We start from the raw sequence: 11910 nt of genomic DNA on the forward strand, positions 1-11910 counted from the left end.
ATAGTTGCAGAAGAGAGAGAAAGAGATTGGGTCAGTTGGTGCCTCTATATATATATATATATATATATATATATTAGGTCAAAAAAAAATAAGAAAATGCTTCTAAACCTCTCTTTAGTAAACATGGTTTAAAATCGCGAGGCTGATATGTTATATAATAGACCAAATCGGATAACATGCATTAGTAGTGACCTTAGGCTGTTATAAATGATGATCCCGACATTTTCCAGCGACAAGACCACATTACTATTTGTCTCAAAATGCTTTTAAAAATGAAAACTATCCTCACATTTATTTCATATCCAATCAGAAAATTAAAGAAAGAAGGAATGAAAAAGTAAATGCTTCTCTTTTAAAATTTTATATTACAACGTTTTGAACATTATAAATTATTAGGATATTAAATAGTTTTCTTTTTTTATATTTTATATTCTTAAAAATGAAATTAAGTATAAATGTCTTTTCTGTTTTTGCAATGCCACCAAAATGGTCCTTTTTATCCTTAAAACTCTATGTGTGATGGTTAAACTAAAATTCATTAATGTTAATTATAAGGAATTAAAAAATATATATTTTTTTAAGGCTTTGATGTCATAATAATAGTAATTATTTAAATTATTTCATCAAAAGTTGGTCCCAATAAACTTTTATTGAAATGCTAGCCATTGCATGGCTTCCTAAATTCCTTTTTTTTTGTTTTGTAAAAAAAAAATAAATAAATAAATAGGACAAAAATGGAAAAAGTTAGTGGTCCCTTGTAATTAGAGCTATGGTTGAAAAATGGTTATTATTTTTTCTTTTGAAAAAAAAATGGGTGAAACAAATTGAACAATAATAATAATAATAATAATAATAAAGAATATTTTGTTGTGATTGGCTTAAAATTTATTATATAGGGAATTTTTATTAAAATGTATATATATTTTAATGGTCAAAAGATTTTCTTTTAATTTCAAAATATATAATCTCATGTAATTGCGGCTGTGTTAACATGATTATTATTAAGAGAAAAAAATTTGAAATTCTCCGACTTCTAATATAAACTTCTAATGGAAGGACATATATCCTCACTATTTTAAAACGTTTTTTTTAAAGAGAGATTTTCACACACTTATAAGTAATATTTCATTCCTTTATTTAATCGATGTGGAATCTTCCAATCCACTCCTTGGGTCCAAGTATTCTGACTTGCACACACACATCCCTAGGTTTGACATTATTTGTAACAGCCCAAGTTGATATTATCCGTTTTGGCTCATTACGTATCGTTATCAGACTCACGGTTTTAAAACGGGTATGTTAGAAAGAAGTTTCCACATTTTTATAAACGGGTGTCTAACTTTAATACAATTTGTAACCGCCTAAGTTTACCACTAAGAGATACTGTCCGTCTTGACTCGTTACGTATTGTCTCCTCACGGTTTTAAAACACGTATGCTCATTCTCCTCTCCAACTGATATGGGAAGGAAAATAAGTATGTTTTAAGCTAATGTTTGATTAAAAATACTAAAACCAAGAAGAAAGTATAAAGAAAGAAGCAGGGAAAGAGTAGTTTTGGTTAGATGATTATGTTTTGTGAATGAGATAATAAGGGAGATTAGGTGTGGCATGTGCTTCCCACTGTGTGTTTCACCAGTGTGTTCCCTTTGTTAATGTTTGGTCGGTTCCCGAAAGCATAATTTAAGAATGTGTGTAGAGTTTTAAACCAAGAAGCAGAAGACAGACATGTTGGTTTTTGATCATAAAAGTTGAGCCATTGGGATGCCTGCACTTCTCCATCGGATGTCTCTTCTTCCTTCTCAAAAAAGCTCACCCTTTTTCTTAAACCCATCAATTCAACATTCTCTGCAACTCTCTCTCTCTCTCTCATGAGTGAACTTTCTTCCTCTCTCTCCTCATGCTTGGTTTTCTGTACCAACAATTTAATATTTTTGAAAGATACCACTTCCATTCGGTTGAATAATAGAACGGAGCATTCCAAGACATGTTTTAACACAGTTACGATGATATGTAACAGGCCAGAGTGGATAATGTTTGTTAGCGGTGGGTTTGAATTGTTAAAAATTGTATCAGAGCCACATACCAGGCGGTGTGCCATCCAGGATGTTGGCCCTCTACGGAAGTGGATTGTGAGATCTCAAATCGGTTGGAGAGGAGAACAAAGCATGTCTTATTAAGGGTGTGGAAAGCTCTCACTAGTAGATGCGTTCTAAAACCGTGAGACGGATGACAATATGTAACATGCTAAAGCAGACAATATCCATTAGCAGTGACTTGGATTGTTACAAATAGTATCAGAGTCACATACTATGCGGTGTGTCAATGAAGACGTTGGGGCCCCTAGGGGGTGGATTGTGAGATCTCACAGCATTTGTAGAGAGAAATGAAGCATTCCTTAATAAGGATATGGAAACCTCTCTCTAGCAAACATGTTTTGAAACAGTGAGGTGCTGATATGTAATGAACCAAAACTGACAATATCTATTAGTGGTGGACTTGGACTATTACAAATAGTATCAAAGCTACACATCAGGCGGTGTGACAACGAGGATGCCGGGCCTCCTAGAGGGATGGATTATGAGATCTCACATCGGTTGGAGAGAGGAACGAGCATTCCTTAATAAGGTGTGGAAACCTCTGTAGACAAGTTTTAAAATCACGAGATTGATGTAATCTGTTTCAAAATTTTTCTGATATTTTTATCTAAAAATCTTGTGGTTCAAATTTGGTATATTTAGACTTATAGCCACAACTACCAAGTGTAGGAATAGAGAGTTCTAGTTGACTTGGGGCTTCCACTTTAGCCTTTGGCGTTTACTAAACTTGATCATCAGCCTTGGCCATTCCATTCCTAGGCGTCAGAAAGGGCCAGCTGCTAGCTGCCATGGCTAGACCAGACGCCCACTACAAAGCCAATGCAATGACCAAAGTCCAAGCCAATGCCCAACTTTCATTGTTCAGTCACGCACTACAGTCCGATTCACGCCTGATGACTAAAAGACACATCCCTTTGTAATCTCACCCTCATGCCTCCTTAACAATCATGAGCTAATAGTATATGTCTATCCACGAGACCGCATGGAAGAACCGGGAAGATACATGACCTAAGTGGAATGACATATTATCTTTCCAAGTAATACAATAGAGAGTACTCTAAGTACTGTATTTGAGATTGAAATTACATAGTCAAATTTGAACGATCATAACAAAGTCTTCATTGTAACCTTATGATTTAGAGTGTGACATTTATAGAGGATGAAGATCGGCACTTTCACCTATTCAGTAGAGTGGGCCATTACTATAATTACTTTCACCAACTTGGACTTCTACGTACTCAAGCTAATCAATTTAGCTGTAAAGGGCAGTGAGTAAGGGTAATTAATTTTATACACTAAATGTATAATTGCATAATAAGCCTTTGCTAAAGGGTTTATGCTGTCAAGAGGCCTCGAATATGACCTTAATATAAGGTTCCATTCTCAATAAGTACGTTTGAGCGACCAATGAAGACATATGACATCTCGATGCTTAGGGTGATATCATGAACGTATCAATGGACTCGATAGTTCTCGACTGACACAATATTAACTTGTGACTGTGTGTAAGTTATGGTCTCACCCAGTTGGAAGAGTATGGTTTAAACATCAAACCCTTGATTGATGGTTAGTGTTTGAACCAGTTTTGAAATATAAAATTATAAAATCAATTTATTTTAAAAAAAATAAAAACGTATTTATTTTTATCACTCGTTTAGAAAATTAAAATTTAATCATTTTTTATTTTAATAAAAGGAAGGCTACGGCGGAAACAGAAACAAAAACGCGTTTTATGTGACACAAGAGTCGTAGTAGTGGAGCTGGGAGTTGGATGGATTCGCTTCACATATTTATGATCTGAGCGCCAACTGCTCTTCTTCACCGCGCGCTCTCTCTCTCTCTCTCTCTTTCACATATTTATGATCTGAGCGCCAACTGCTCTTCTTCACCGCGCGCTCTCTCTCTCTCTCTCTCTCTTCGCTCACCGATCTCGATCTTCTCTTCTTGGTGAAGACGAAGATGCAGATGATGATCTCCAAGGCCTCCTCTGCCATGGCCTCCTTGCCTTGCACTAGGGTTCGTTTTNTTCACATATTTATGATCTGAGCGCCAACTGCTCTTCTTCACCGCGCGCTCTCTCTCTCTCTCTCTCTTCGCTCACCGATCTCGATCTTCTCTTCTTGGTGAAGACGAAGATGCAGATGATGATCTCCAAGGCCTCCTCTGCCATGGCCTCCTTGCCTTGCACTAGGGTTCGTTTAGATGCAGATGATGATCTCCAAGGCCTCCTCTGCCATGGCCTCCTTGCCTTGCACTAGGGTTCGTTTTCGTACTCCTTATTCTCTTTTTTCTCTGCACATTTTTGTTTCGCAATTGCTGTGGCACATGTTTTGTATGAATTTTCTTCTTGTTTTGTTCGAATGTTTTGTATGTGATCGGGTTTAACCTGTGGCAACTGTCAAATGTAGCTTAAGCAGCGTAATCTGTGATTCTGTGAGGGGAGGATACTGTTTGTTTTGTTGCGAGTCTTAGTTCGTTGGCTTGTTGTATTTCTATCGCTACTTTCTGCCTGTATGACGATGAATCTATAACGGATTTTGTTGCATTTCTTGTCTGAAATTTTTGTGATACTGAAATTGTTTTCATGGAAGCTCTGTTATCTTCGTACGTGCTCCTGTAATTGTTACTGCTAAGATCTGTACATCATGATTAATGCCTTTCCTTCTCGCGTCTCGTATCATGTCATTGTGGGTAGTGAGTCTGTAATGTTATCATGGTTTATTGACGAATGGGAGTTTCAGGTGAGAAGCGTATGTGTCTGGCCGAGCGTTAAACAACTTTCGTTTAGAAAAGACCTTTTATATGGGGTTATGCGACTCTTATCTACTCCATTGAAAACGTTGCGTGGAGCTAGTCGTTCACTTAAAGTTGCTCAGTTTTGCAGTGTCGTCAATATGTCCTCCACCTTGCAAATTGAACTGGTAAGTTATTAGATCTGGAAATTGTTTATGTGCTGTCTATCATATTAGTTATTTTTCCACACGATGGTCTTGTGGTGGTGATTTTATGATATACTTCCTGGTTTATTATTTTCCTTTATCAATTCACGATTTGATTCTAAAAAATTTTGCTCGAGGGAATTTCTATTTGATAGGAAGAGGCCTTATCTCCATGTCATTTTTTTGATTGCGTTTATTTCGAAAGTTTGATTACTTCAAAGATTGCAACACATGATTTATCACTTTAAAACCTTCTCAGCTACACAACATATAATTCTTGTTCTGTGTCCATGTGATTTAGGTGGCTGCAGATTATATTGAACTAGATATTAGCCAATGCTTTGGCTGCAGATTATATTGAACTAGATATTAGCCAATGCTTTGGCTGCAGATTATATTGAACTAGATATTATCCAATGCTCTTTCTGCACTCCCACCCCTAGTTAATCCTTGTTTAGGATGCTGGCTGTCCACGTTCTACATCTCACAATAATTTCTTAGACACTTCCAGCATGCACATTAATTGCATACCTCTCTTTTCCTCTACTCCACTTCGTAGGTACCATGTCTTCGTGATAACTACGCATACCTCTTACACGATGTTGACACGGGCACAGTTGGCGTTGTTGATCCTTCTGAAGCTCTACCAGTTATAGATGCTTTAACCAAGAAAAATAGAAATTTGACATATATACTTAATACTCACCATCATGATGATCACACAGGTGGAAATGAAGAATTAAAAGCAAGGTACGGAGCGAAGGTATGATTATTTATTATTATCATTATTATTTTGCGTTGTACCAATATTCTAGTTGGCGCTATCCTGTATATATTGTATGTTTGAAACCTAAAAGTTGGTCATTAAGGCGTTTTCCATGGATTCAACCTAAAGGCCATGAGTCCCTGGTCATTTTGTGATTATTCCCTTAGTCTCATTTTACTTGATTAGAATCCCTTCCTTTACTGGGGTCCCTTTTGTGGGCTTCGTTTTTTGTATGGTTGTGTGTTCTTTCATTTTTTTTCTCAATGAAAGTTAGGTTTTTTATTTAAAAAAAAAAAAACTAGAGGCCATGAGCCCTTTTTGAGGCAATTATGTGAGAAATTAAATAATTCTAAATTTATTGATACCAAAAGAATGTAGGCTTATATGCTATTCTATTCTTTGTCCAAACATAGTGAGGTGGATATTTTTTTAATATGAAACACAAGTATCTAGTCATGAGAACCCCATACCTTGTGATATGCAAGAAATGTTACATACTTCAGTACTGATGAGAGTATTCTGAGTTTTTTTTTTACTTGTTTTGAAATAAAGACTTTACTAACCTTTCCTTTAAATCAAGGCCAGGGTTTAAAGCATTAAGGATTTGATGCTGACATATGTTATTTGATAGTCTTTGAGATATTTCTTATTCAAATTTTTATATCCTTTTCGCTCTTTGTAGGTGATTGGCTCTGGAATAGACCGTGACATGATTCCTGGAATTGATATAACCTTAAGAGATGGAGACAAGTGGATGTTTGCTGGCCATGAAGTGCATGTAATGGAAACTCCTGGTCATACTCGAGGTGTTTGTAACTACTTGTTGCTTTTAGATTGGTTTCTCTTATGATAATAGGTACAGTAGATTTGTTTCTTGTATGATAACTCTCTCCTCTCTCTGCATGTGCATGAAAAGTGAGGGAATAAAAGAACAGTGATTCTTTCATCTGTCTCAAGAGAGTGGTAATAGATTCTTTCATATGATTTAGCCATGCTTCTCTATCCATATTATCTTATAACTTTCTTTATCATTCTTCATAATTATTATGCTTTCTCTTAGCTAATTTTTCTTCAAAAACTTACTATTTGGTAGTTCTAGTTTCATACATCTTTTGTATAACTTCTTTGCACAGACGATCTTTTCTTTGATCATTCTAGTTAAAAGAAGTCTTGCAATATTTGATATGTAGTATAGATGAATTGATGATGACTAGAAGAGTTTTTATTGGGAAATAGATGGAGTTTTTGGGCATGCTGCTTCTGTAGGCTTTTGCTTGGTTTCCATTCTTCAAACTTGCATCTCATCGAGGAAAAAGAAAAGCAAAATTGATGATGTGGGTTTTGTTGTACCTATTTAACTCAAATATGTGTCTGGGAAAAATTCAAAAACACTGTGGGTTTGTTGTGCCCACTAAACGTCTCAAATAGGAGTCAGAGAAATTCGAGACCAGACTTTTTGAAAATTATGCTACCTTGGTTTCATCTGGCTTGTATCTTGTATAGTATCTTAGATAAATTCATCATTGTCCTGCTTCTTAGTTCTTGTGGATTTGTTTGTGCCTATGGAAATCTGGCTCACCATTATATACTCTTTGGCCTGATTTTTTATTTTTAATTTTAACTGAATTCAGGTCATATTAGTTTCTATTTTCCTGGATCAGCAGCAATTTTTACTGGTGATACATTATTCAGCTTATCTTGTGGCAAGCTTTTTGAAGGAACTCCCGAACAGGTTTGTTTGCCTTGCATTTTTCATTTAATTGGATGTTACCTAAATGTAGTACCATGTCCAAACAGTTTCTTCTTGCTAGACCTGCTTATGGTTTTTGCCTCTCTGTGCTTGATTTCATACACTTTTTACCCTTTTTGTTGTCCAATCAAGTTGAGTGCCATTTTGTGGGAGTTTCTCTGCTGTTCCTTTTATTCTCATTCCATGCACCCTGTTCTGTGTTCTCTCATGAACAAAGCGGCACTCAACTTAAGTATGCTTAGGTCACTCATTAAGTATCGATGTAATGGAAAAACTATTGTTGTGAAAAGTGAACTTGATGCTGAATGCTAATCTACTGAATGCTAAGTAATAATTGCTATGAGGTTATTAGTTTATTTGCAGAATTCTAATTGTTTAGTATGCATGATACAGATGCTATCTTCCCTCAAAAAAATCACTTCTTTGCCAGATGATACAAACATATTTTGCGGTCATGAGTATACTTTGGTCAGTAACTTATTGCTTTTATTTTATTTTATTATGACACTACATTTTCGGAAGGTCGAATGCCATATGCCTAATTATACGATTACCATTTGGCAGAGTAACTCTAAATTTGCTTTGTCCATTGAACCTAAGAACGAGGCTCTCAAATCTTTTGCAACCCAGGTTGCCAATCTACGAAGCAAGGGCTTGCCAACGGTAACTCCTTGGCCATTATTTTATGGGTGATTATTTGGAGTTTAATTCAGCATGGTTTGTGTATAGTGTTAAAACCACCCCCACACTAAAGCTATTTATAATCAAATAAATTACAAGTATATAGGAAGAGTAATAAAGGGAAAGAACAATAAATGAAAAAAATACCTGTGTAAGGCTACGAATATCTAGATATTTGCCTATAATAAAAGATCAATTATGATATATATGATAAACTATAATTTAGTACTAAATATCTTTGACATCCCCTGGAAGTTGAGGTCGGATTTGAATGAATGTGAAGCTTGGATCTGAAAAATTCAAAGAGATGTTGATAAACACTTTTCATGAAGATGCGAACAACCTGGTTCGGAAGAGATGTGGAGAAATACTTTCTTGGCCATCCAAAACTGCAGAGGGATTGTCGCTCAACGGCGATGCTGCCTTGGCTCTGGCGAGAATATGTCTAACCCACGAAGTAGAAGAGGGTAACCCAGAGGAAGAAGGAGAATAGAGAGAGAGAGTTCGATGGTGACTATGAAGAAGAGAGGAACAAGATAGGAAGAAGAGGACAAAAACTGAGAATGCAGACTCTAGGTGTATTTTAGATGAAGAAAGAGGGGCGGAGATGGAGTGGGGTCTGGGCCTTGTGGACCGGTTTGCTATTGAGCAAATGAGCACGAGTATTCTGTTCACAACACCAAATGGTCAGGAGTGGAGGTCGACAACGGAGAAGTAGGCAAAGCCGGTGGAGAAGTAGTCGGCACCATAGCAGGTGGTGAAGTTCCAATGGACAGAGAGGGAGCTGGAGCAAAGGACAAAGACGATGTTGAAGCCGGAAGAGTCGCCATAGTGGGCGAAGGAGCCAATTTTGGCTAGGAGGCTGGCGGCGACTTGGTTGGCGAAGAGGCCAGTTCGCGCTTGAATTCTGAAGGTAAATCTTTGCAGAAGGTCGATGGGCTTGTAGAGATTTCGTATATTTTCGATGAGAAAGCCGATTGTGAAGGATGAAGGGAAGATTGGAAAGAAAATGAAAGAGGCTATGTTGGTTAAGGGAAAACCGATTGTGTTGGAATAGGTGAGGTTGTATGTATAGAGTAAGGAGAAGGGTGATTTGGAGGTCAAAAAGGTGGAGCCGAAGAGTAATTAATCGGCTCCGCCTGCGGCAGCCATGGTGATCGCCCTTGCGGCGTCAAAGCCAACTGTGGTGGTGGAGAAGAACAGTAAAGGATTCAGAAACCATTGAAAAGAAAGGATCGAGGTTGTTAAACCGAAAAAGGGCTCTGATACCATGAGAATATTTGTTAAAACCACCGCACCTAAATGGTGTGAAAATTTTCTATTTATAATCAAATAAATTACAAGGATATAGAAAGATTAATAAATGGAAAGATACCTATATATAATGGAAGACAAATATCTAGTACTAAATATCATGTAGTAAAAGTTATAGATAAAGTACTAAATATCTAGATATTTGTTGGAAATAAAAGATCAAATATATATGATAAATTATAATTTAGTACTAAAGATATTTATTACTAAATTATAATTTATTATTTTGTAATAACTTTTTTCCAAATAAAAGACTACTTTATTGAGAGCATGGAATATTATACGAAAGGAGAAACTTTCCTCCCAAGTTGAGTTTACACGAAGCACGGCTAGTTGATGCCTTGCAGAATATGAGCTTGCGAAGTGAAATTTTTTTATTTCTTTTTGTGGATCCTAGGGAGATTATTTGTTATGTTGTGAGCTCCTCAGTAAATTCGACTGTCACTATAAAAACAATGATTTTGGTAGGCTGAGACACACAAGCACCTCAACCTTGAACCTAGGGATGGCATGAACAGGCCATTTGGTATTATTTCCATTGCCCCTTGAGTGTTTTTAACTCGACGATTCTAATATCACAGATTCCAACAACATTAAAGATGGAGAAAATGTGCAATCCGTTCCTCCGTACTTCAAGTACAGAAATTCGGCAGTCGTTAAAAGTTCGAAATACAGCGGATGATGCAGAGGTCTTGGGTATCATTCGCAAAGCTAAGGATAAATTTTAGCACCCTCTATAAAACAGAGAGGGTTTGGAAGAGTTCATTTTCATGTATAGGATGATAGATTAGCAGTTGCCTGTGTAAAATAAGTTAACGGGATGTTTGCATTCATGATTTCCTATTGAGTTCCATTATTATCAGTTCAGTTCTTACGTTTAATTTGCACACCTCTTGACACGAAGAGTCGATTTTCTTTCCCTCTCTTTTTATACGATGAAAAAAGCACTAGATGATTTTCGTGGTGTGTTTGGTATTAGGTTTAGATGTTGGAAACAGTGGTGAAGCCATAGTAGTTGTGCCTAGAATTCAATTGAATGTAGTATTGAGTTTTGTTGGAGTTTAAGTTGGTTAAGAGGAGAAACATTGGAGAATGTAAAGAGAGTCTGGTTGAGGAAGAGGATGATTCTTCTCCAATCTCTTATTGGTTGTGGGTGTGGATTGGTGTCCCATGCATCTTTGAGAGCATATTGACATGGACTCTCCTTTTTTTGCTCGAAATAATTTAGTAGAAAGGTGAGGTTTCTTGATGCAATAGATCAACACAAGGGCCTTGGGTTTGATGGTTTTGCCATGACTTTTTTCAGCACAATTGGATAGTAACTTTAATGAATTATTTGTTTGTCTCCTCCCTACAAATGAAAATGGCAAACAAAGTTCAGTCTCCACATATTCATTTGCTCAATCTATATAATTAGACCAACTCATGTTATCAAATAACAGCAAATTAGTAGCCATGTAACATTACTTGGTTATATATATATTTCTTTAGACTTTTTTTTTTTTTTTTTTTTTAAAGAAGAAAAGAAAGTATTAAAAAAGATTGAAAAGATAAGAGTTTTGGTTGTTACTATTATCTTGTCCTATATAATATACTCATAAATGCTTGCCTCAACTAGCCTATCTTGGATACCTATCTACATTCATGCATACTCAGAGTTGGTATTATCTATTTGTTAGAAGGAAATAAATTTTAAAAGTGAATCAGTTGCATGCAGCCCTATTATAATCTCAACCAAATGATTAAAAGTTTCATTTTCAGACTTTTGACATGGTTAGAACTAAAAAATTTGATGAATGTTTGTACCTTATCTCTATAACTCATCTCGTTAAACTATTATAATCTCAACCAAATGATTAAGAATTTCATTCTCAACCTTTGGCATGTTTGAACTAAAAAACTTTAACAATTTTAGCTTCAACCAAACGATTAAAAATTTCATTCTTGACATGGTTAAACCAAAAAACTCCAATGAAAGTTTGTACCCGACCGAGAACAAACAAAACTACCTTAAATGAATACAAAACTTGAAAAATAAGAGTCTTTCTAGAATATATCATTACTTGTTTATATAGGGTTTGGTTCTGTTCTTGAAATTCTATTTCCATTAAACTAAGGTTTGTTTGCAATTCAACACCCATTCACATGATTAGAGTTGAAAAAGAAGAACAAAAAATGAAGAAATTTATAAAACCAAAACCAAAACCAAAAACCCATTGGCCTCCTTTTCTGACAAATACAAATACACATGGAAGCAATTTGAAAGGCAAAAATGAAAAGGGTTTCTCTCTCTCTTCTTCTTCCTCTCATTCCCCCATGAATCAAAGCAAAGCAAAAAAAAAAAAAAAAAAAAAAAAAAAACC

General features: G+C 35.8%; 2 protein-coding genes across 3 annotated transcripts in view; one reads left to right on the plus strand and one right to left on the minus strand.

Annotated features, from left to right (window-relative positions):
• The first annotated feature begins 3946 nt into the window (after positions 1 to 3946).
• Positions 3947 to 10431, plus strand: LOC111470704 (probable hydroxyacylglutathione hydrolase 2, chloroplastic). The gene is made up of 9 exons (XM_023116292.1): positions 3947 to 4056; positions 4300 to 4356; positions 4839 to 5018; positions 5596 to 5799; positions 6485 to 6608; positions 7434 to 7534; positions 7946 to 8020; positions 8117 to 8215; positions 10129 to 10431. Exons 2-9 carry the CDS (start codon positions 4300 to 4302, stop codon positions 10273 to 10275), a joined length of 987 nt encoding a protein of 328 aa, XP_022972060.1. The 5' UTR covers positions 3947 to 4056; the 3' UTR covers positions 10276 to 10431.
• A 1281-nt stretch (positions 10432 to 11712) lies between these two features.
• Positions 11713 to 11910, minus strand: part of LOC111470894 — a 1719-nt gene continuing 1521 nt past the window's right edge. For both annotated transcript variants that reach the window (XM_023116553.1, XM_023116554.1), the window contains exon 3: positions 11713 to 11878. The gene's annotated coding sequence lies outside the window, so the exon portion shown is untranslated. The remainder of the gene's footprint in view (positions 11879 to 11910) is intronic.

The sequence above is a fragment of the Cucurbita maxima genome, unplaced genomic scaffold, assembly GCF_002738345.1.
Source record: "Cucurbita maxima cultivar Rimu unplaced genomic scaffold, Cmax_1.0 Cma_Scf00047, whole genome shotgun sequence".
Classification (NCBI taxonomy): Eukaryota; Viridiplantae; Streptophyta; class Magnoliopsida; order Cucurbitales; family Cucurbitaceae; genus Cucurbita; species Cucurbita maxima.